This window comes from Serinus canaria, chromosome 2, assembly GCF_022539315.1.
Source record: "Serinus canaria isolate serCan28SL12 chromosome 2, serCan2020, whole genome shotgun sequence".
Lineage (NCBI taxonomy): Eukaryota > Metazoa > Chordata > Aves > Passeriformes > Fringillidae > Serinus > Serinus canaria.
The window spans coordinates 90,721,757-90,748,035 of record NC_066315.1 but is presented as its reverse complement, the minus strand read 5'-3'; the positions used below and the strand labels follow the sequence as shown (position 1 = coordinate 90,748,035).

The 26,279-nt window shown below is 39.8% G+C and overlaps 1 protein-coding gene across 1 annotated transcript in view; it reads right to left on the bottom strand.

Annotated features, from left to right (window-relative positions):
• The window catches only part of TMEFF1 (transmembrane protein with EGF like and two follistatin like domains 1), a 112,680-nt gene that overhangs the window by 36,907 nt on the left and 49,494 nt on the right, over positions 1 to 26,279 (bottom strand). Inside the window, exons 2-3 of the mRNA XM_030236942.2 lie at positions 9,050 to 9,159; positions 4,790 to 4,919 (exon numbers count right to left, since the gene is read on the bottom strand). Of these exons, the coding sequence (XP_030092802.1) occupies positions 4,790 to 4,919; positions 9,050 to 9,159 (240 nt within the window). The remainder of the gene's footprint in view (positions 1 to 4,789; positions 4,920 to 9,049; positions 9,160 to 26,279) is intronic.

The following is a 26,279-nucleotide window of genomic DNA, read 5'->3' as shown; positions in this document are numbered from 1 at the left end:
GTTTCCCATTCCCATTAGATTAGCTTCTCTGGAAATTGAGGAGCCGAGAGGAGCAGAGCACGCATTCTGCTCATCCCACGCCTCTCCTTTCCTGCCTGCTTTGGTGATGGAGAAGGCAGCTGAATTTATCTGCTAAAAACTGAAAAGAGACCAGACTCCAGAGAGAGGAGTGGGAATTTTGCTTCCACACATGAGGTCGTTGTTCACATCAGAGGAAAAACCAAACCCTCTGTTTGCTCAGTTCCCTCCCCTGCTTTTCTTTAAGGAGCTGTATTTCTAAGAATAATTCCCTCTAGTGCGTGGATGAAAGTGTGAAATTCCACGTTACTGGGTCACTTCACACATTAAAAATGAGTCCTGTCACATGGAGTATCAGGAATAGAGATTTGTTTTTCTTTTGCCTTAATTTTCCCTTCTTTCCTCCTATACCACTATTTGGTGTCTAACAGATTGAGCTTATAACCTTACAGAAATTAACACAAAAACCAGAAGGTTCTGTTCTCCATTGATAGCGACCCATTTTACTGACAAAACATGCAATTCCATATAAAATGTCCTTGTTGAGTCATTGAGAAATATTCCTTATGATGCAGTATTGCTTCATTAAGAAATTTGAAGGAGCATGATTTACTTATATGAATTAATATATAGGATTATTTGTGGTGGTGAAATTGTGTCATAAGCAGTTTTGGGAGAGAGGAAGCTGTCATACAAATATGAGCAAGTTCACCATATGTGATGTGTATGAAAGACAAAGGGCAAAATGTCTCAGAGAATCTTGACTTTTTCCATGTTTTTATTTCCAGCTCTCACCCTCTGACTGCTTTCCCCTGAGGTGAGAAATGTGCTCAGCCCCAGTGAGGGGCTCTGGCTAAACCCAGCGTGCATGGGGCAGGCAGGTACCACACCTGGAAAGCACCCTGTAAATCGTGGAGCTGAGGCTCAGACCACCTGTCTCTACAGATAATTGGCTTGATATACATGAAGTCCACTTGGCAGGACATCACAGCAGCAGGATGGATTCATTTCTACTTCCCTGGACTTTCAGTTCTCAAAAAGGATTAAAAAAAAAAAAAAGGTGTCATCCTCTATAACACTGTATCATTTTCAACTTTTCCCTGGGAACTGTGCTAGGACTCTCGTCTCCAGGGTAACCATGCTAAACTAAGCTGCTTTTTTTTTATTTTCTTGAGCCTTGGCTAGATTTTCCCAGGCAGCTGCTGGTTAAAAGAGTAGCTTTTTTTTTTCAGCTTACTTGGACAAGGAGCCCTGCTCTTTTCAGGCCTTTAATGAATTCAGGGTTTTCAAAAGTTGTCTTCATGCACCAAGATCAGTCCAGAAGGATCCTCAAAGAAGTGAAGATGCTGGGCACAAACAGCATTGCTCCAGCCACTGGTCAGTAATTAGAGGAGGAGTGATTGACCTCTAGCTTTACTAAAGCCATCCTTTTCCAAATAGGTGGCTTTTCCTTCAAGGTGTTCAAGGAGCTCTGAGCAACCTGGTCTAGCAGAAGGTATCTTTACCCAGGGCCGTGAGATGGGAGCTGGATCATCTTTAAAAGTCCCTTCCAAACAAAACCATTCCATGGTTCTATAAAAAATACGCTAATACACAAATACACAAGCTTCTGCTGTGAGCTGCTTTAATCCATAAGGAGTTTCTGGATAAAATACACAAAGAAGGACTTGGATGAGACACAGCATCTGAATGCTGTAAGCACTCAGCTACAGTCAGAATCTCCTTTTTTGTTCTTTCTGAGCAGGAGCCATTTCTGTACTGTGGGTCTGCTTTGATGCAGAGGCAGAAAAAGCTCCCCAAAACCAAAAATGTTTGCAGCCTCTCTCATTCGGGAAGGATGGCTTTTAACTCAAAGCAGCATAAAAATGGAACCCATCTCTTGCCCATTTAGGCCAGCAGCTCCAAACTGCTAAGTACAAACAGGAGGGCAAACAGTCCACTGACAAATTTTAAGCAAGCAGACCTTTCCCTAAGCCACTCCTAAGAGAATAATTCCTGTGCTTGTTTCTAGTTCTGCAAATAGCTTTATTCTCCCTTTTTTTTCTTATTTTTTCTTTCTTTTTTTTTTTTTTTTTTTTTTTAACTTAGAAATCCCAACAGAAAGCAATGGACTGTGGCTTCCAAATGTATACAGTGCACTGAAAAGCTGCAAGTATAATCAAGTACTACATCATTGTGTGGTTACATTTTCATGTGCATACAATATAAATCTGGCAGCAGTCAAAATCAATATTAAAACCTGTGTATGCAGACCCAAAATTTAATCCATGCATTCTCTTTCATTTCTCTAAACAACCATTTTTAATGTCAAAACTTGCATTTTGTTTATTTCTAAAGCATCTAAAATTGACTCTTTTTTAAAAATTGCTTATTTTAGAATCCTGAAACTCTGACAGCCTTCTGACAAAGGAAATAAGAAAATACACTGCAAATCACTTATGTCTGTAAAATTTTAATCAAAATATTACCTGCCAAGAAACAGAATAATGATTTAGTGACTAAATCACTCAGTGTAGCCTGTTCTAGTGCTGTAGCTACAGAAGGTATCAATCCCTAGCAAATGGGAAGTATTTTATTCTTGCATGAGATTCAGAAGCCTGATATACTTTAAATATTAAACAGTTGTTCCAACAGTAAGGAGGAATTTCATTCTATTGTCTTGGGTGAATCCCAGCCCTGATAGGAAGCCAGTGAGTTTGTACTTGTCTCCCTATGATGCCCTAGAACAAAGCATTTTAATAGCCAAATTAAAGGCAACCAGTGAAAATGAATGGGGGGGGGTTCTACAAAATATCTTTCCATTTGGTATCTGAGTCTCCATTAGAGGTGTAACAGATCAGGAGCACAAATATGCCACTGTCTTGGCAGGGCATGGAGAGGTCCTGGGTGATGACTTTTATCATCCGATATTTTCCCGTCATCTGAAGCCCACCAGGCACTCAGGGAGCAGCAGGTGCCATCCTAGTGGAGCTCTGCTGAGGCACTTAAGGTTGTGACAGTGTAAGTGCAGTACTCAGCCTGAATCAGAGCCTCTGCTTCAAAAATGTGTTTTCAGTACTTTCTGGAGCAATGTGTTTCAGCACATTTCTTGATCTGTTACACTAAGTGCTAAAAATTATGCTGCGTTTCCTGGGTTTATGTAGGACTTAAAGAAAAGGAGAGGAAGATTGAAAAAAAAATTCCCTACTAGCTGTACAAGGCAGTAATTAGCAGCCAGCAACCAGAGGCTGAGAATTGATTTTTCATTTTGAAATTTCTTTTTCTTAGTAGAGTAGAATGCATATACATGCAAACACTCCTTGTTGTTGCTAAAACATTATCCTCAAATTTTGTTTTAGTGATAGAAATAAATTTTCATGCTGTGTGTCCATTTCTTAAAATGACTTGTGCATGAAATTAAATAAATACAATTTAATTATACATCCTCAGTGAAAACCTCTGTATTTCTTGGGTGTTGTTACAGTAATATGTGAGTCCTCCAAACTGAATTGCATTTTTTTTCCTATTTCTGCAGCATCTGGAGATAATTTACAGGTGGGAGATTGGGAAAGACAGTAAATTCAGCCATCAGCCTGAGGGATGCTGGAATTATGCTTCTGAGCTGGGCACAAAACATGGGCTTCCTTGCGACCAAGAACACAGATTGTTTTGGACCTTAGCAAAACGAGCCAGACCTCAGGATAGGTCTGTGCTGCTGTCAAAGGCCTTGGAGCAGCTGGTGTGAAACATGCTGCATGTAAAGGAGAGAACTGGGACTGGCAGTGGTGAGGACTTGGGCTAGGTACCCTGCACATGCATTTACCCCAATTTCCAGATGAGATTCTGCAGCTACCAATGAACTCCAGGCCTGATCACTCTAAAATGTCATTGCAACATAAAGTTAGTAAGGATTGTGCATCTGACCCACGGTCACGCTTTTGGCTGCCATATGGACATAAACTTGTTTAGATTAATCCAAGCAACCATTCTGTATCCAAAGATGAGGGACATCCCACAACTTAATACTTTATGTGTATTATTTATGCACCAAAGATTGCAGTTGTTGACACTACTGAGCCATTTAATTTCATTCTAAGAAAGCCAGTCATGTGTCTGGTCTGACCTGCTTTGAGTGTACCCTGAGGTTCAGAACACCACTGGTGGTTAAAGTTCCTGAGTCTAAGAGTATGTTGTAATAGTCAAGACAGGGAAAACCTGTCCCATGTATTTGAAACATGGAAAAATCTGTGCTTTAAGTGTGTGGAAAGACAAAAAAGGCAAGTTCATTAGAAATGTGAGGTAGAATGATTTTGTAAGTTGTGCATCTCTTCAATGTGATGACCCAAAGTCAAAGATGATGCCTTGGATGCAGGTAGAGCAGCAGTCAGGATGACCAGTGTCACTTGTTGGATGCTAATACACTAATTCTGTCTATCTTAAAAATAAAAGTCCTAAAGAAACAGCTAATTTGGAATTTGCTCCAAATTTGTTAAAAGCCTTTTGATGGATATAAACGCTCCTCTGTAAGCAGCACAGAAGCATTAATAATTTGTTTTGTCAGATAAAGTATTTCAGCTTGTAGTGTTTACTTATTAATCTGTTAGCATATCAGAAGATGTATCAGATTTCTTGAATAGCAAAAGGTTCCATTCCTAAAGAGGACTCGGGCTTTCCACATTATTTCATCCTATGAAAAGCACAAAAATTTTAATTGCTGGAATTAAGGGCAAAACTAAAGAGCTAACCATAAAACATCATTCATCAGTGACACACAAAGTGATGTTTTACATACCAGAATAACAAGGTCCTCTTGATACCATTGTTATCTCTTTCTGGTGCTTGCAAGCAGCTCTCCTGAGGAAGCATTCATTTTGGTAAGTGTCTCCATTTGATCCACAAACTGGAATATAGTTCGTGTGACACTAGAAAAGAAATTATAATATAACCCAGTCATACAGAAATCAAGTGATTAATCTGAACTGCATATAAATATACAGGAAGATAGTTGTGGTATTAACAGCATCTTATAACCCTTTTTGCTAAAGAACTACTTGAAATATATTAGTTTTTCAGTATCACTATATGTATTCCTCTCGGATCACTGAAATAATAGTCCAACTCCGCGTGGACTGAACATAGGAATTCAGTAGGAAAGATTAAAAGCACAAAATAACCATGCTGGGACTTTGTACTGGCTAGAGGGAATATGTCAGGCATCTAGAAGTATTTGAAGGATAAACACTGAGGCAGGAAAAAACTTCTTCAAGATAATACAAGAAAGAATGACTAGGCACAGGGGGCTGAAACTGAGCAAAGGAGAATTTAAGGAGAACAGTGCTTAAGGGGAAATTTGCTGACCTTTTTGGTCAGCACAGTCTTACAAAGGATGTGGAAAACAACAGCCACTCTCATTAAATTCAAGAGCATCATGAGTCTTTTACTTGGTCAACAACTATAATAATGCTTTTCTATTACTACATTGAAAAATTTAAATCTTAAATTTAGTAGAATTTGATACAAATAAAAAGAAAGAAAGGAAGAAAGGAAAACTTATCATTCAGAATAGCTTTTGCAGAAGCTGCCTGCATTTTGCTGTTTTCTTATATTCTAACAGAAATGGATTATAAACCCCTTGTACACATTCAGATGCTGGGACCAGCAATCTGCCTAACATCTGAGAGTGCTGCACGACTTCCTGCTGAACAGGAGGTCCAAACCCTGCTTCCCAGCACGGAAAAGGAGATATTGCCCTGCTTGGGGATGTGGTGGTAACTGTAATGTCAGACACCTTTTGCATCTTCAACGCCCTGATGAAAAAAAGAACCAGACCAAAAACAAGAGCCAAGAAGGATGAAATACAGAGTAACCACCAAAGTTCTTAACCACACAAAGTTTGTGATTAAACTGGTACAGTTCAACCTGTGAGAGTGCATGCAGAAATAACAACATTAGTTAAACTAAAATAATGAAAAAATTTCTTCTCCAAATTCCAAGTGAGAGTCTCTCCCACAACAGTTTCTTTATGCTTTGACATACATAAAGGTCAAAACACTGAAATGTTAAAACATAATTTTGAAGGGTATTACCCTCCAATCCTTTGTCATCCTGCCATAGATGACTAACTGAGAATGAACTAAGCAGATATGGACAAAAATAAATCATTCTGCCAGCTCTGAAAATTATTTCAAACAGTTTTGTAATACTTCCCCACAGTGAGCAGCTCTCAGACACTCAGCCATTAGTCCTGCCACATGCCACACAGAACAGTCATTTCTAGAGAGTAATTAACAGGCAACTCCCCAGGGGGACAATACTTTCCAATAGATGATTATCTGTTCAACAGATAATTCTCAATCCTCCTTAAGTCTCTGTGTGATGCTTTAAATTTTCAGGTTCTGTTCTGAGGATAGGAAATGAAAAGTAAAGGGATTCCTGTTTTACAGTTTGGTAAGCCATTAGTGATTTGTTACAGCACAGCCCAAAGTTCTTCTGTGAGCACCCTTCAGAAGTGAAGTTGTTTTGTTGTGAGGAAGTCCTCTAATACCTCAAATGGCCAAAAGGGAGAGCATCTCTTTGTGCACAGGATCTGCTCAGCACAGTGTGCCATGGGAAAATCCATCCGAGGTCTATCCAGTGCTGTGTGATTTCAGAGTTTCCAGCATCTGAATGGGTTGCAAGATTTGCTCACTGTCACTTTTTCCTATTCTCTTCTATTAAAGCAGTTGTCTAATTAAACTGACTTCTGTAAAGACTTTCTTACTGAAATTGGAAAAGGAGCCCCATGGTGTCTTGCTCTCCCCTAATCCCAGCTCACCCCATCTTACCTCCCACACTGGTTCATAACACATGCACTAGGTGTTGATCTGTTTTTCATTCAGGTCCTGTAAAACTCATCCAAAATACAGCAAAAGACCTTTTAGCCCGCAGAGCTCTTGCTGCCATGACATTATAGGTGTTTCAAACAACACTGAAATTTGTCATCCATTTTCCCTAAACTGAAGAAAGTTTGTGCCAGTCTCAGCCTTAGTTCAGGAGTGGCTCTGATTCGCTGCACCACTCTGATCCCCAAAACACCTCTCTGTCATGCAGCCCTCACTGAACAACTTCCTCAGGAGGCGAAGAGGAGGGGCAGGCACTGATCTCTTCTCTGTAGTCACCACTGACAGGATTTAAGGGAATGGCCTGAAGTTGTGTCAGGGGAGGTTTAGGTTGGAAATCAGGAAAAGGTTCTTCACCCAGAGGGTGTTTGGGCAGTGGGGCAGTATCCCCAGGGCATTGATCACAGCACCAGCCTGACAGAGTACAAGGGTTTGGACAATGCTCTGGGCCACGTGGTGTGACTCCTGGCATGTCCTGTGCAGGGTCAGGAACTGGACTCAAGGACCCCTGTGGGCCCCTTTCAACTTGGCATATTCATGGATTCTGTGATTTCCTTGCTAGCAGGAACATCTTACCCGACCACAACCTGGATCCCAGATCAATTTAATTTGGCAACTCTTTTGTTAGTGTACATTTTTCTACAGATTGCAGTTTTAACAACATAAAAAATGCCTTGCTGTATTAATTCAGCAAGTATTTTCCTGGCTAAAGCTTTTGACATGCATGCTATGGAAAGACACTTAGACCTCTGAACTACAAGCAGGGCTTGCAAAGTAATCTTAGGAAAAAAAATGAAGTGGGACAGTTATCCAGCTCTGTGATGAATCGGAAACACACTTCTGGAAGAACAGGGTGATATTCCCACATCTTCATTTCAGTGCCTCTTCAGCTGACCCATTATACAAAAATGTGTCTGCTTTCCTTTCAAAACCTTGAAATATCAGAAAAAATAGCTAGCCCTCAGATAGTCTTGCATGTGAAGAACCTAACAGTTTTGGCTGGGTGTTTGTTGCCTGGAAATTTTGGTGCTGCTAGTTGCAGCAAATTGAGTAAGCTCAATTAAATTTGAGAGTTACGGGAAGATTTTCAACCTGCTATGTCTGAAAAACACAGTGTCTTCTCCTCACCCATAGACTTATTTCCTAAGAGTATAGAATAAATTATTCAAGAAGTACAAGTAAACATGTAAGTAGTTTAAAAACAATGCTTAAAAAAAATGCACTCTTCAAACAAATCAACAGTTTAGCACATGGACTAGTTCTTTTTTTTTTATGTCTTCAAGACCTGGTTATTAGGAAGTCACAAAATTTACCACCTACAAAAAATAAACGAAACCCTTGGTCATCCTAGGGTTGTATTTATTTTCCTTTTTTATTTTTTTTAATCATTACTGAGCTTTGATTTTACTATTTTGCATAATAGTATAAATAAATGTTACAGACAGACTGAGACAGATGAAAAAGCCTTGTCTCATAAGAATTTTTCCACCCATTAAAAAAGGCAGCTAGAACAATGTCCCTAGCACAGGTGAACAGTGCACTATCAAAAGCCAGCTCTGAAACACTGGAATCCAAAACCACTGTAAGATCATATACACACCATTGCTATTCTGGTTCCCCTTGATTTATTATTTATTGGAAACAGAACACACCATTGTTTTTAAAACATTGAAAGACAGCCCACTCCAGGGTTTGCTGATAACACAGCCAGCTCTTCCAGTTTTACCACGAGTCTTGTACATAATATTTGATACATTTGTCCTGGCTATAAACTGTAAAAAAAAAAGAACTGCTGTATTTTTCTCTAAAAAAGTTGGTGGCAGGAAGGGAGAAGAATTGCCAAGATAGTTATAAAAAAGTTATAAAAACTGTAAACAAAAGGCTCAAAAACAGACAAAAAATCGAACCTCCTGTTTACTTCTTTTTAAAACTTCAGAAGACATTTTGATTTTATCTTTTTTCTGAGCAGGACTAATTCATTGTTCTAATTCAAAATTTATGATCACTGGTGACCCTGCTATTTGATCCAATCAGTGCCATTGAAAAAGGGGCTTATGGATAGAGTCCATAAGCCTGTTGCTGAGTGGAATTTTTGAAGCAGTGACTCTACAAACACTTCAATACACCTGAAGGATTTGTTAGAAATGGCAAACAGAAAGGTGAGCAGCCCTTACCTGGAACTGACACGCACATTTCAAGCCATCTCCCTCTTCCTTGCACACTCCTCCATATTTACATGAGGACTCATCACACACTCTCACGTCAGATTCTCTTACATTTAACTCTGCAGAAAAACAGAAAAACAAGACAGAAAAGAAACTGTAAGGTGAGTTATTTTGAGGGCTGCCTTGTCCTTAAACCCTCTGAGCACCCCTGCTGCCTTACTCCCACATAGAAGTTAAAGGAAAAATGCCAGAGCTGTTGCTCCAGGCTGCCTTGCATGGGCTCAGCCCTGCTCCTGGCTCCTCTCCAGGGACACATCCTGCTCCTCAGAGGCAGCTTTGCCTGGTTGGGAGAGTGGCTGGGGCTAAATGCTGATTCACCACATAAACAGATAGAGAAAACATGTATTTATACTACCCAAATTCTCTTCCATGTTTCCCCTGATTGGGATGCCCCTGTGTGAAACCCTTCTCCACAGAAGCTGTTTCTAGTAGGAGTCAGGAGTTTTACACAGGTTATAGCCTATGTTTCTCACCTGCTACCTCTTTTTGCTTTACTCTCTACAAAGGTCCTGAGGAAGTAGCGAAGCTAAACCACCAGAATTTCTCTGCCTGGTTGTTCAGTCTCTGCCATGGCCACATTATCCTTCAGACTAAAAATAAACCCAACTGTGTTTAAACCATTGTAATTTGCTTGCACTGTAGGAGCCAGAGTAATGAACCACAGATCTGTGTCTTAGTTCCAGCATAAAACTATGGAGCACGAGTGGCAGCTCCTGTCACCTTAAGCTTGCAGCATAGGCACAGCTGGCAAGAGGGAAAGCAAGGGGCTTTACACATCAACTGCAGAGGCACGAGCTCCAGCACAAAGGTCTCCTAACTAGCTTCAAGCTCTTTTTGGACATCACAATCCAAGGCTAGTTTTAAAAGAGAATAAATATATTCTTTTGAAATAAGTATTCGATTTGAATGATATATAGGAAAGAGAGCAAAAGAAAGCACAAGTGGGATAATGGAAGTGGTCAGTGTCCGCCTAAATGTGACCTCATCAGACTGTGTGGGAACAGTGCTGGTACTATTGATTCCAATGAAAGGGCAAAATAACACCAAGGGCTCTGAAAAAATCCCCTGACACTGTTAAATGTGCAGTGAAATCAGAGGATATGATTCAAAGATGTCTCTGCTATGGTTCAAGCCAGAAACCTTCAGGACTCCATAGCAAGTATGATCCACTAAAGAGGTTCACTGACAGCGGTGTGATTTAAAATAATGTCTGAGACTTTTAATAAGCAAGCCCTATCCAGAAAACTGGCTTAAAGAAAGAACTGAACACCAGCCATTCAGAAATGGGGAAAGGTAGGTCAAAAGCAGAAGAAAATAATCCTCGCTGCCTCTTAGAGTCTTAAACAGGCAATCAGCCTCCTCCTCACAGCAGTGTCAGCACTTTGGTATGACAGTGATAGACACCCTGGAAAACTGCTCCTATGTGTTTGTGTAACATTATACGCCCACACATATAGTTTATACAAATAATTAAGTAAATAAACAATAAATAATCTAATAAATTTAACCACTTTTGCCACATGCTTCTATATTTAACAGAGCATAATTATGGATTTTTCATGGCACTGAAGTTACAGGGTTACAGCTCAACGAAAAGTCCAGTTATAATCCACATAATTTTTTTGTCAACCACAAGAAAAAATTGAGAAACATATTGATTCTTTTCCCTCTGTATGTCCACGGCTCCCAAAAGCACAGATGAGGAAGGCAATGTGTGTAACAATGGCCAGATAGGTACCCTGGTTGCCATCACAACCCCTTGCCTGTGTTCTCTAATGTTATTCTTAATGTTGCCGTTTATCAAGCGTGACTGCTGCGTTGTAGGGACCAAGCTAATGTGACAGAACATCGCAGCTTTTCAATTTAATGTGTGCATGACTCGCTCCTGAAGGAAATGTGCCTTTCTTTCTCTTCATGAAGGTCTGTTCCACCAAGATGAGCAAACAATCAAAATTAATTAAGGGGAAATGATTGTCATATCTGAAAGAAGGGTCCACCTTTAGGTGATATGGCATTTGAGAAAATGAAATTCTAAAAAGGAATAACTGTACAGTCAAATTAGAGCATGCCCTGCTTTCAAATGACTGCGTTCATTAGGTCAGGAAAAAAATGAGATGTTGGTCCCTCCTGCTCAACTCTCAACTGAGCGTGCTGGACTCAGTGCTTTGCAACATCCCATGCTCCCAACCAGCAGAAGAAACCCCTGGGCAGCTGCAACTCCTGCTTGGATTTCTGTGAGTCTACACAATGTCCAACCAGCGTAGTGCAGACTTTTCCTCAGTACTGGTGCTCCCCCAGTGTGAAGAGGGCACACAAACATCTAGAAAGAAGCCCCTTCACCACAGTGGTGGGCAAGGGACCTCACTTTTTTGCAGAGGAGAAGGATGGGGTGAGCTCAGAAAGAGAGGTCAGATAGCAGTTCAGCATCAAGGCTGAACTCGAGATGTACTTGTTTGTAGCTTAGCTATTGCTACGTGCCTGCAAAAGCCAGAGAGAAAGGGAAAGATTTCAGAACAAAACTGTAAGAAAGGATATGAAGATTGGGGTGCAGAATTAGCCCTAGTGAACCTCCCTCACCCCAAGGAAAAAAGATATTTGGCATTGCTTTTGATCCCACAGGAGGAATTAAGGGGAGGGAAAGGACACTGTGCTTTTAATGGTTACTTCATTTTAGGCATGGGCTGGTTTTCTTTCCATATAAATGATAAATACTGATTATAAGCTTTATGGCATTAAATGAACACTGAGCAGGAAAGGTCATGCAGAGACCAGGAGACAACATGATTTTTCAAAGCTGTACAAAAACAAGATATCCTGGTGATTGGCACTTGAACATGACAGATGAACTTTATTCTATGACAGGATGTCACCTAATCCCTTATTCCATTCAGTGGCAAATTCCAGCAGCAGTGAAATCAGGCCTCCAAAGCGTGCATGATTACATCTGATGGAATCACAAGTACCAGGAAGTGTGGTGGCTGTAATTACTTCTGCACCCACAGCACTCCGCTCAAAAGGAGCACACGTGCATGGGTGGATGGTGTTAAAAGAGTGATGTGAGGAGAAACAGTAGGTGCCCTGCATGTCTGAAACGTGCTCTCTTTTCAGTGAATTCCCCACAGAGAGAGAATTAAAATGGATTCTCTGCAATTATTTCCAGCAGAGTGGAATCATCACTGTAAGAGCAGGTCCATGAGAAGAGCAAGAATATGCAGCAAATGGTTTAGGGTAATTTCTTGCATGTTTCTTTAGTGCCTATTGTAACTCATTTCCTTGACTTCCAGCAGGTATAAATAAGAGAAAGCCTCGGTGTGATTCATTAGGCACAGTGAGAATATCCTAGGTAGTAATCCATCAATTCCCAAGAGAAAATATAATTAGCGCAATTAAATCAGGCTTCGAAATTTATGATAAAATTAATCTCCACAGACCTGAAATGAGGCATTCAAAATGATTTCTTAGTATCTGTTCAGCCAATGCACTTCCTGGTTGTGTGATGCCTGACTGGCACACAGCAGCTTGCAAAGACCTACAGCAAGGTCTTCTGGGTTTGTTTTTTTCCTCTGTTGAAAAGAATTCACTTTGTGAAAATTTGTTAGATGAGTAAAAATGAGGAAAGCCTTCTCCATTTTGACTCCTTTCAGAGAAAGTGAAGTACAGCTCGATACAAGTAGCTGTAGATTGGCTTTTTTTTGCCTGTGACCTCAAAACTTATTGCTCTGAGGCTCTTGTTATAAGGTAAATTACATATGTCAAAACTCTGAACCTGAAGATGAAATCAAATTTGTAGCTTTAAGTACATCAAACATCTTGTTTCCATCTGGATACCACCAGAATAAAGAAAAATCTAAGATGGGCAAATCTGTTTGCTTTGCTTTTTCATAACTCATATTTCTCCTGGGGTTGGTAATAGTACATAGTAATGATGAATGGATACAAGGAACCAAAAAATACCTTTCCCACGTGAAAGTGAGAATGTGAATATTGCAGCTGTGCCTGAGAAAAAACTCACTCTGCCTGCCTGCCTATCTGTTTTCTCTTTCTATGGGTACGTTTACAAACAGTTGGTGTTGGGACCCCTTGCTGCCTTTTGCTCTTGACCTATGGGTTTGGTAAAAAGGGGGTAAAAGGGTAAAAAAAATTGCATTAGAGAAAAAAGGCAAGGATTTTTTGTCTTCCAAACAGTTTGTTCTTTGTGAAGCCAAGCTTTACATTAGGAAGTACGACCTCTGATGGAAGTCATATATAGACACATACACACAGACAGACCTGGGAGAGTTTGCAAAAAGTCTGTAACTCTACAGCCTAATAGAACCCCCAAAGTTGCAAGAAGTTGAGTCAACATTGGCTTGGAAAAGGGGCTCAGGAGAAGTTATGTTGTGTAAGGATATGTTAGAGCACACAAAGTCTACTGGAGATAGTGATGTTATGACTCTGAGCTCTGAGGACCACAAAACAGAGTCAAAGAAGGCAAGATCTGATGAACAGAAAACCTGCTCAGTTTTGGGAGTCCATTTTATGATTCTGGATTGGCTTGGGCAAATCACTGGCTTGTTCTGTTTTTTGTTTTGTTTTGTTTTGCCAAATTATTTGTAAATGGGGGGAAAAACACCCAATTAAATCTTTCCCTTATAAAGGGAATTATAAAGCTGAGGTGCTCACACAAGTACAGTAATAACCTGAGTCTTAAACTGAGCTCTTGAATAAACCTTTACCTGCCAGTCCCAACCTCTGCCACACAACAAAGACGATACTCAGAGCCAGGCCTCTGATCCCATGCTTCCCAAGGACAGCCTGCCCACTTCAGCCAGGTAACTTTGAATGGCACTGCAAAAAAAATTATCCAGGGAAGTATTTTGGGTGTCCCTGGAATACCTCTGCCCACCTCCTGCTGCCAGCTCAGAACAAAACTGCACAGTTCTGTAAATCCTACCCATGGCTTGCAGACATACGAGCATCCCATCTGGTAGTGGCTTCAGTCACTTCACATTCCCATCACCTACAGTGACTCTGACACTGGTTCAGACACTTGCCTCACATGCACACTTCCATACATAAACATTTACATTTAGATGTCTTAATCTACAAGCTCAGCTCCATCTCACAGCTCTTTGAAGTACATCCAGAACAGCCATTCCAGCAGGAAGGCATGCAAATGCTTACAGAGCTGTTTCACCCAGGCTCTGAACAGAAAGTGTAATTGTGGGAACTCCCTAATATCTAGGAAAGGTATATATTAGGAAAAATACCTTAAAAATACCTAGGCCTGCCCTGACACAGCTTCTTGCCTCCCATCAGGTCCTGTCACTGTTCAGCAGAGAGAAGATCAGTGCCTGCCCCTCTGCTTCCACTTGTGGGGAAGCTGCAGACCACGAGCAGATCTCCCCTCAGTCTCCTCTTCCCCAGGCTGAACAGACCAAGGGACCTCAGCCACTCCTGGTGTGCTTCCCATCCAGACCTTGACCCTTCCCCATCCTTGTTGCTCTCCTTGGCACATTGCTGGCTTTAGCACTGCAGCCAAAGGAGAAAGTGGCTTTTCTTGCTTCATCAGTTGGAGAACAAAATATTACTACAACGCTGGAACCACGAGCTTCCCAAGTAAGTGTGTATCATTGATAAAACCCAAGATTACCATTTATTTGGGAATTAATAAACAGCCTCTGCATTATGTTTTCCAGAGCATTCTATAATCCTCATGTTTCAGCAGTTGTGGATTATGTAAATCACAATAATTTGCATTGTAGAGTTTATGTTTGCTGATTTTCTTCTCAGAAATTGTCATAGGTTATGGGTGAAGAAAAAGAGAGCAGACAAGCCCCTCAGACAAAATTAGCAATTACTTGTCCAAATAAATAATACTTGCTTGTGTCAAAGAAGGCAAAGCAAGACAGAACAGGTCATACTATCTTGTTCAAATGAAAAATTATGTTTTTCAGAAAAGAAAACAGACAATAAGACAAACTACTGGGAAATAATTTAGGGAGAAGAAGGATGCCCTTCAGACACTGCATATTTTGAACAGCCTTTGAAGATGGCTGTTGCCACTGATTTGAGGTGACAGTTTAGCAAAAAATTCTAAGAAATTAAGAATGTGGAGAGTGGAAAAAGAAGAACAACAAAAAGAATTTTTAAATAAAAGCAATCAGAGAGGAAAAAGAGAAAAATGAAAATGTAACACAAGAAAATCTAAAACAAATGTAAGCTTTAAATAATTAAACCAGTTAAAAGTAATTTAAATGTCCTTTTCCTGATGTGATATGATGAAATTGTCTTTCAAACTTGAATTAAAAGAAAACAATTTACTGGGACAGCCCAGAGGTTATATAAAAAAAAAATAAACAAAATTATTCAAATTAATTTAGTCTAAAAAACATAGACAACTGTAATCTAACAGCATGAAAATACTCCCACATTTTTTTTAATTGGTCAATTGATGGATGCCTTGTGTGGCTGATGGCAAATCTGCTGTTTTGAAAACAATCTTAGGTAGTATTAGAGGATAGCAAAACCTGTTTTGCTGTGTCTCAGTGCAATATTTAATGCTCAATTGTGCAGAAAGAAAAAATAAAGCTGTGCTTTGGCTCTTGAAATGCTGAGTGAATAAAGCTTGAAATATTTCCCTAAAACTACTTTTACAAGACTGCATTAGCTTTTGATGGCTTAAGTGCTGTCCAATTTATCTAGGATGATTATACTTTTACATTTCAAATCACCATAGTTTCCTTTTTGAGCAGAGGAAAACTGAATGCATACATGCTGCTGAAGCAATTAGTATTCTTGTACACAATAGGAAACCACAGCAATTTTTAACAACTCGCACTCACACAGCAAGGTAACAAGGCTGGCTTTGAACCTGAGAGTCTCCCACACTGCAATATTCACACTGCTGGTGTGCCTGAGATTAACTCTATTCAGTGTGAAAAAAGTAAGGAAAAGTGCCATAAAGACGAATGTTTGTGTGACAGCTCCATCAAAATATTGGGGGCAGCCGGTGGTGCATTTCTGCTTCCAACCAGGGAAAAAAAAATACTTGCAAAGTTAACTTCTTACTTATTTCAAAAGCTTTAGCAATATCTCAGAAATGCTATATAATCTGTAGGTGAATGTGTAACCAAATGGTACAAATTGACAAGCTGTGCAGGTGGTTGGAGACAGGGATAGATGTGGTGGGTACCTGGAATTGTTTTCTCTCTCATATACACTTTTGTATCAAGGTCAGGCAGTGCAGCAATCTGGCCTTCAGGTCCTGGGTCTGATGTGCTTCTCTGTCAGCAGCTACCCAGGACACTGACTCCAAAACTTGCTTACAAAGCAGAATATGTCTTACTACAAAAAATTATTGACTATGATTATGCAAAGCCATTAAAAAAAAAGTAAGCATGTCATTGCATATTTTAACATAAAATTAAAGTATTAGGAAAGGAACATGCCCATATAGCATATTTACAGCAAGATTGATTAAAAGATATATTATCAATCTTCAGTCTCTGAGGAAACCAAGGCTGCAACTTTCCAGACAGGTTGGTTTGCTCCTATAACTTCTGCACTCATTGGGCAATTTCAGCCAAATATGACTGCAGGGGAGCCCTGGGACACCGATCTTCCTACAAGCTAATGGAAAATCAGTGGCTGCTTGGAGAAAGGGGTCTAATGTCTCCACTGCCAGCTGGAGGAATTCAGGGCATGTCCTGGTTTCAGCTAGGACAGAGTCAATTTCTTTTCAGTAGCTGTTGCAGTGCTGTTATGGATTCAAAATGAGAATGGGTTGATAATACACTGATGTTTGGGGGTTTTATCATGTTTATCCCAAGCCAAGGACATTTTTTTCCTTGTCTCATGCTCTGCAAGTGAGGAGGTGCACAAAAGAAACTGTGAGGGAGCACAGCTGGGACAGGTGACCCAAAATGACCAAAGGGATATTTCACACCATAGAACATCATGCCCAGTATATAACAAGGGAGGAGTTACCTGGAAGGGCGGCTGAGTTGGGTTCAGGAAGGAAAGTCTGGCATCAGTCAGTGGGTGGTGAGCAATTGCATTGTGCATCTCTTGGTTTGTTTCTTTTTATCATCATTATTATTTACCATTAGTAGTGCATTTTACTTTAATTATTAAACTGTTCTTATCTCAACATACAAGTTCTACTTTGATTTTCCTCCACATTCCACTGGGGCTTGGGAGGAAATTGAGAGTGGGTTAAGGAGCATGGTGCCTAAGCTCCAGCTGTGATTAAAGTCATGACATTGGGACTAGGCTCATGCAACCAGAACACCAACACATGTGATGTGTTTCTTCTCACAAACACATGCAAATAAGTGGCTCTTATTGACTCTTTTCTATTTATGGCACTGTCATGGTCTTTGCCATATTGAGACTCAGAAATTTAGACTTGGATCTAGTAAACACATGGACTTTCAGGATACTGGCTGCTGAATGCTAATGCCTATACAATTGCATTTATTCTGGTGGGTTAACTTTAAAAATAGTGCTCTTACACTTCACCAGCCTTTGACAACTAATGGGACTCCTAGGAAATTTTTCATTTGGGTAAATTATACTGTTAAGCCTTGACAGTTGTGCAGCATGTGCAATTACAGTCAGTGGGAAAATGCTATTTGTCCTTGCTCCCTTAATGTTCCCTTGCTTTCTTGCTCTGTCTCTCAGTTTGCAGAGTAGATGGTCAAATACCCGAAACATTTGCAAGCAATTTAGTAAGGGTCTTCTAAAGGGTCCCTCCTCTCCCCTCTCCCCCAAGCTGGGGAGCTTCTCAGGCTTTCCAGCATCTTCGCCCACATAAGAACACATCCAGCAAGTACAGTGCTCCCATGGAAGCTATAGCTTTGGCTAATGAATCCTTGTGCTGAAGAAATCTTTCTATGCCAGTTTCAAACCAAGGTGAATCTTCAGTCCTGTTTATGAAGTAATTCTCACTGTAGAGGAGTGAGAACTGTTCAGACACTGAAACAACTGAGCCCTCATTTATGCTCCCAAAGAACCTGAATCCAAGCAAAATAGTGGTAAAAATTAACACTAAATCAATTAATAATCTTTCATAAACATTGCAGGGAATTTCTTCTTCGATCTGCAGGTGACATATGTAACTCAAGTTGATTTCTAAATTAGAAAATAATGTTGTTCAAATTCTGATCCCATTCCCTGCACAAAACTCAAAGGCACAGAGTCCAGGGACCAGCTAGCCAGATTAAGAGCCAGAACAGGGGTGTCATGTTCTATTGGTTCTCCAGAATTACAATATTTGCATACAGGAAGGGGATGGATGGCTGATGGCTCTACCTCACCCTGGTGCTAATTCTTGAGCTCCTTCTGTTTTCTGCTCCTCACTTTCATTTTTTTTCTTCAGCAGAAGAGAAACAAGCCCTGGTGTGAGCAGCCTGGAGGATGCCAAGAAGATGCAGCCTTTCTGTAACCGTGTCAGTCATCTGATCACTGCCTACAGAGCTCTGGGGTGCAGGCAGAGAAAGGGGTCTTCGTCTCTCTGAGCAAGGGAAGAGTTTAAAGGTCCTGATCATGAGGTTTCATGTCATTGCTGAAACAAGGGCTGAAGTCAGAAGAAACCTGATCACATCAGAAGTATGCCCACTTGCCACAAAGCCCATCTATTTTATTCACTCGCAAGGTCATGTCAATCTATGTTTGTCTTCAAGTCCTAGCACGAAAAGAACTGAGCTCTATATGTGGGTTGACACTTTTCTCTAAGCAAAGCTATGGAAGTGACTTGGCTTCTTGTTTGTTTTACTTCATTTTAAAGACATGTGGGGGGAAATCAAAGCCAACTATAAATCCTCATTAACCTCCCCACTTTATCTTTCCCTTACTCTTCTTGTGGTTTCAGTGTCAGAAATATTAAAGATATTTAAAGAGCAGCTGAGTCCTGGTCTTTAGAAGCCCCACAGAAACTGTATTCACAGCTGTGGAACGGCCTCCCAGGTTGTCATGTAGGGATGAGTTAACCTTCTGGGAGCCATTATTTCAAAAACTAAAATAAATTCAATAATGATTTTTTAAAAATAAAATCTCTCCCAAGTGGAATGGAAAGCACTTAGAGGGAACTGCTGGCTTTTCATGGATGAACCAACACAATGCTGACATAGATAATACTGCACAATTCAGGTTATTACACATGCTCTGCATACTACACACTTTTATGTATGATTGCCAAAAATTTTATGTTTCTTGGGGAAAAAAAAGATAAATATTTTAAAAATGAGAAATAAATATATATACATGCATTTAAACCCCACATTTTCAGTAAAATATATTTTCAACATTCACTTTTGGCTCCTATTCATGCTACTATTCATTCCCTTCTAGTTTTCCATTTATCACAACATTTTTCCTTTAGAGATAAAAAAACAGAAGAAGAAAACTCTCTGGAATGGAAAGTCCTTGCATTTCTCAGCTATGAACCCTAGAAAAACAGGTGTCTTTGGGTGGATTTTCTAGAAAAAAAACCTATTTACTACAAAATGGTGTTGAATGAGGAATAAGTCTATTTGAAAAAGTGTTTTGCCATTTGGGATACATAATTTGAGACTCCAGTCCTATAAATGCCTGCACAGAGACTTAACCCTGAGCATTTGTGATATCTAAATAAGCTGAATGGAACTGATTATGTGCAAGACAAAGAATGTCCTTAAGTGCTTGTAGGATCAAGGACACAAGCAATTTTTGGAGGATCTGATTTTATGTAGAAAGCAATTAACTTGACTCAGGCTTCTGTCTATTGGTTACAAACGTGTAGAATTACAGAGTGGAGAATTCTTTTAAAGCACTGTGTATTTCCCAGGTTTGAAACTTTCCCTTAAAAGCAGCAGAAAATGCCTGAAAAAAAGTTGTCAGATAGTGTATTAATCTTAATTATTCACTCTCTACAGGGAAAATGCTGCTGTCTGCAAGACCATTTGATAGTGGAAATCTATAATGTGACTTCAAATAGCTTAAAGTTTAGATATTACTCATTGCTCCCAGTTACTATCATTAGCAGCTATGTGAAATACCTAGAGGCTGCAGTGAAGATCAGAGCTCCCTTCTGAAAGGCATGGGTGAGAAGCAGCCCATTACTGCATAAGCATAAGCACAGAAGCCATACAAATTGTGATAGAAATTAGATAATATCACTTCCCTTTCAGTGGATGAGAATGAGGAAGAAAAGTATATATAGAGGGAAGGATTAATTCAAGGCAGCAACACAAGACCAAGGCAGGATGCCACAATAGAGCTTGTCCCTGTCCAATTGTTTTGCTACAAGGTCATCTTTTCTCACTCTCATCACCTTCCCTTTAATAGAAATATTTTCAACACCACAGCTAGAAAATCATTGTGACCACCAAAAATGGAGCAGACACAAAAAGATTTAGGCAGAACATGTTGATTAATTTAAAAAATGAGAGAAAGGAATGAATACTAAGACGCTAAGGCTACTCATGCTAACTAAAGGGTTGTGTTGATGTATTAAATGCAGCTTGCAGGACTCATTTGCTGTATTCAAATGGCAGATAATCACTGCTCAGAATTCAAACTGTGCTGCTGTGATAGAGCCTAATGCAGACAGTGCCATGCAAACCCAGAAATGTGTCTCATAGTCCCACTGGGAAAAACCTGTTTGTTCAGGAACACAACACTGTAGGGGGTTGGCTCTTGTGCAGCAACACGTGGAAATATGGAGGAGCCTGAACACGCTTTTAGGATGTGCTTTGCCCTAGGGAGGGTGGGACAGGGGGGCAAAGAAGAGGGTAAATTTGGCTTAAATCAAATACAGATACTATTTTTTAGAAAAGACACTGTCTTTGCAAGGCTGTGAGGAAAAGGTCCTATGCTTGCAGCTCCACCCTATGTGGTCTCCTCTGACAGAGCAGGAGGTGCCCCTGTGCCCTCAGGACCAGTTTTCTGCTGGAAACACCTCATCTCACATGCTGTCTCCTTCCAGTCAACTGAGATTTTCAGGAGCTGATCCATTCCTTGCATAAATGGTGAGAGAAACCGCTCCTGCAAGCTCAACTGTGAGTGCAGCCCAAGGCTGACTGAACAGGGGGAGAAACCTGCTGTATCTAGAATATCCAACTGACATTTCCCAAAAATGTCAGCACATCACCTGTCATCAGAAGATGATGGGAGCTGCAAAGGTTTTGAACTTCTAGCAGGATCTGAAAACTGTAAACCTGTCATAAATCTTATTTCTAACTTTGCGAAAGTGGAAGAGCCTGCCAAACTTATACACAAATTTATGAAGAAAAAAGTGAATTTCATGTCTGCATAACCTCCACACTAGAGAGACTACAGATCAGACTTGACAGGTTGTGGTCACAGGATAGGAAGATCTTAATTCCAGAACCAAATTTCAAATTTAATTCAAGTTAGTAGTGCCTGACACCCATTTTCTATCTGGAAGAGCTTGCTTTGCCTTCCCCAGAGGAAATCAGTGCAGCATTTCGTGTCATAAATACCCCTTCAGTGCTGCTCCTAGACACTCTTCTGGCAGCTCTGCAGGGCTGGGCCACCATCTCCAGCTGAGTGAATAAGGGGATGGGTGGGGTGAACACTTGGTGAGGGATTCAGCATTACTACTGCTCGTCTGCAAACACATTTTCAATGTTAACAGAGACTGAGAGAGCTGAGGCAAAAGGAAAACTTCCAGAAAACAGTCTTCTTGCAATGATAATGATTATGAATGTTTTCCATAATCTCAGCCAAGATCTTTGGGCGAGACCTCCACTGACACCGCTGACCGATTCTTCGTACGCAGGATTACTGAAAGGCCTGTGAAAACAAATAACTGGAAACATCTTCCCTCCAACTCCCTAATGCTGTTCACAACAGTTTCATACGAACACAACCTTACTTGTAACCAGGTGAGGGAAATCAGCAGGGCCTCATGGCCATCTCTTACATATTACATTCTGCTCCCAGCAGCTGTAAATTCAACACTTCGCTAGGCATTAAATTTACTCTCAAGAAAGATTTTCTAAGAGAGGTGACAGAGTTATTGCACTCTTGCAGCTGTGGAGTCAGATGGCAGCGTGCCAGAACTCCAACAAAATTTTAAATTGGAAATCTGACCATCTGCTATAGGTGGGAAAAAGGGGCTTTTATGTCCAGGCTCCACCCTTAGTTTTGTAATTTCCCTGGAACCGAAATGCATGGTCTGGGGTGCAACAGATGCCATATGCTTTTCCAATGGCTTCTTATTTGCAGCTGATGAGCACTGGAATGTCTTAAATATTGAAGAGAATCAGGAAATACTTCTTAAATGGCATTATGTCCTGCTATTTCTCAGTCTGTGACAAAGCAGGGTAGTACTTTTCAAAAACTTCCAGTTACTTTGGGATACCCCTAATAATAAAATCTGCTGAGGTTTACTTCCTTGCTACTTGAAACAGGATCAACAAGAACAACAAATGTTTTTTACCACCTGCATCCTAACTAGCTCTTCAATCAATAGAGCTGTGTATCTATATTATGGTAAACTGTTTAACAGCTTGTTTGAAATGTATTTAAAAAATGGGAGTGTCTTCAGGTAGGAAATCATGTTTTTGGGGTCTGACCCTCATATGAAAATGTTATGAAATTCTAAATAAATGCAGAACAGGAAACATTTTATTGATGCTTACAAGACCATTGACTGTACTGCTTTTATAGAATTCTAAATCACAGGCTAAAATAATGGTAGAAAAGTATAAAAATGGACCTGAGGTATCACACTGTCCATTCATGGATGGGAAAACACACAAAACATTGGATTAGAGATGAGTATGGCAGGTCCTGACACTAAAATGTGCATGGCAGTAGCCTGTTTAATCAATAGTGAAGATAAACACTAAAAGAAGGATTCTGTCTAAGTGTATATTCTAATACTGAATTATAATTGTATGTGTCATTATAATCCCCCATGCATTATTCAAATGATCACTCCTATTCCTATTTTTGCTGTACAAAGTGGGGAGAAGAGTAAAGCCCCTGAATTGTTTTTAGAGCCATATATTGACTCAATAGCTTCTTCAAAGGCCAGCTACACTTATCAATATTAAACTTAAAAAAAAAAAAAATTAATTCACTGTTTCTCCTGACAGATGAAAGACTCAGACTTTCTAGGGGATATTTTCACAGCCCATGGGCCACCTCTTTCTTTCCTCTTCTTCATTCTGCACAATGCTCTATGAAATACGTTTGGGGCCTCTGGGTCCATTAAATGCACATCTTTAAAACAGTCTGGCTCAAAGGGCCCCATGATTAGGCTGAAAGAGTTCCCTTCTCCAATGTGAAATGGCACCAGAGACACTCTGAAAGTGTTTAAATCCCAAACACCATGTCTGCACCTGAGCTCAGCCCTTGTGCACACACCCAGACATTTGTAATAACCCACTCTGCAGAACAGTGTTTTTTTCCAGAATGCTCTTTGAAATCTAAAGTAGCTGACATACCTTTAGAATACAAAAAAACCCACAAAAACAATTATAAGAGAAGTCACATTTCCATACCCTTTTAGGATTACTACAGAGAAATGCCATGGAAATTTAGCCAATTTTTAGCACATCCCAAGTACATATTAGTAGCTTTTATAAAGAGATCATATTGGATACTGATGGGTAATTATGCAGTCCCTTAATCAACTTTATATTCCTGTTATATTTATGTCACAGTGTGCAGGTTTCCTGCAAAAACTAGTTTGGGGCTAATCTCTTGATGATTGGGTGGCTGTGGAAAAACTTTCTGTCCACATGAAACATTCTGGTTATCTGAAACACTAAGACATCAAACACATAAATCTGCTATTGTACCACTGCAGGACTTCAAAAATACTATTAATATGTATTCTGTAATATCTAAGATGTCCACAGGACTTTAAAACAGATGAACACAAATTTCAAAGGCAAGGTAAATATTAATTCAGTTAGATCAAAATACAGAAAGAATAGATAATGAAGAGCAGTGCCAAGAGCCAGATAAAGGATGCCAGGCATTAACAATAAACAAGAAAAACTCCTAGGAGAGGTTCAGTAGCTCCTCTCAGCTCCCCCTCATAATAAGAGTTTTCAGCATTGTTTACTGGCCATGTTATCTTTTTAAAACTGATTCCAAATAATAAATTTAATGTCTTTATTCTAAATTTAGGCTTTAGACTCTCATTAAAAGCTCTCACAGCTGGGTACTTCTGGAAGGTTTGGGGGGAAAGAGCAGGCTAGAAGCACTCGCTGTTTAGAACAGCGTGAGTCTTTTATGAGTTTTTTTGCTGGTGCCATGCAATTTTACACTTTTCTGTGCATTTCCTCACGGCTCATGCAGCTTTTGGAAAGAGCCAAAAGAAAACCAAACACTCTGTGTGGAAAGCCACACTTATTGATACATTTATGCAAAACCCCTCTGCTGCCTTCCCAGGCCGTTGTGCTGCAGAAGACTGAGCCATGGCTTTGTCGGGAGAACAGGGAGGGCTCCAGTGCTGGGCACATGAACCAAAGCTGCCCTAGGAACACTCCTTCAGCACACAGGGCAGAGGGAACATGGGACTGAACTCCACCACCTCTGAATAGCTCAGGAACTGTGAAACCTCAGAGGCCTCCAAAGAAATGTGCTTTCTCTCCTTATCCTTATTCATTTCTTCTTCATATTAACCTCAGTCCTCTTGCATTGCTCAGCTGGCCAGCATCCTTCAGCAAAGGGAAAGGACCTTTGAAATTAAGCAAGACTGTAAGACTTAGAGATCAGCTGAGTTCACTCATCCTCTCTGTTTCCAGCCCTACTGTAAAGTTCTGTGCATCTTCCCTACTTTTGGGTACAAAGGAAAAAACCACCTTTGACAAAGTCCCATTTTCATTGATAACCATGAACTGGCATGACTAAGATGGTTGAAAGGATCCATAATTCAATGCTGGTATTAAAATAGAAGATAAAAACAAAATGGGCTGAAAATGTCATCTTTGAGAAGCATCGTGTAGAAACCATCAGCCATTTAAAACCTACTATGGTGGGTAGGGAAATTTTATTCTATTTTATCTGTGAACGATCCCAACTTCATTCTTTATTTGTCCATCTCTTATCTTCCTTTTCTTAGATTTTTCACCTCTTCCTAATTTTTGTAGTAACTTAGGATCAGCTTATGTCTTGGAACTTAGGTTGGAATTAGGCAATTTAGAGTGTGTAAAAAGTAATTATAATAATTTTAAAGAAAATAAGTAAGAAATAGTATGGTATAGATGGTTGTAAGCTATACTTATTGCAACTACCTTACAGTTTTAACCCAACTAGGGGACCAATTCCCATAAACAAATGTAGACAATAAAGACAGTAGCAAACCTGAAACAAGAAAGAAATTATATGAAAATACAATTATGCCACAAGAGCCTACTCCATATATCCTTAAACTTATAGGCAATGATGGGCCAGTAGATGTGTCTTTGGAAACACTGACTGCAAATAGAGCATATTTTCTACATGCACGGGTAAAATTTATGCTTGTATTTTATGTCTTATAGAACCAAAACAACTTCTCTTGCCTGAGTGGAGCACAAATTACTTTATCTGAGTAACAAGATGGTGGCATTCTCTGAATCTGTCTCTTGAGCCCTTTTTCTAACCTATTATATATGGTTCAAACAATTCTTTAGATAGGTTATTAAAAATAAATGTAACATTTCCCTTCCTCTACCCAGTATCTTCATTGGAGATCTAACTCTTCAGCAGTGTCTGAAAGCAAAGAACTGTACAATATATTACAAACTACACATATAAAAACACTGCTGCACTCAACATTGGAGAATTTTTTCTCTTTCAGAATACCTGAATGCTGTACTTGCAGCCTTTCCTCACCATTATGGCATTTATGCTTCCTGTGTCTGACATTTCAAATATGTCTTAAAGAATCTTAAGGATCTCGGGCCCTAGCATTTTAAATGGCATTTGAAGAGGATTCTTTGAATGATGTTCACTCACTATTACAACTTTTTAATTTTATTATTTATATTTTTAATACTTTATTAATAATTTTTAACATCTTTTTGCAATAGCTTTCTACTACATATTATCTATGAAAAAAATAAACAATGCATTTTTTATGCGAGTGGGATTTACACTTATTGTAAACTCTCTCCCCTTCTGCATCTGCGCAGTTGAGACATGCCTTAGACATGTCTCAGCTGGCTAAGAAGGAAATGTGAACACAGGGCAC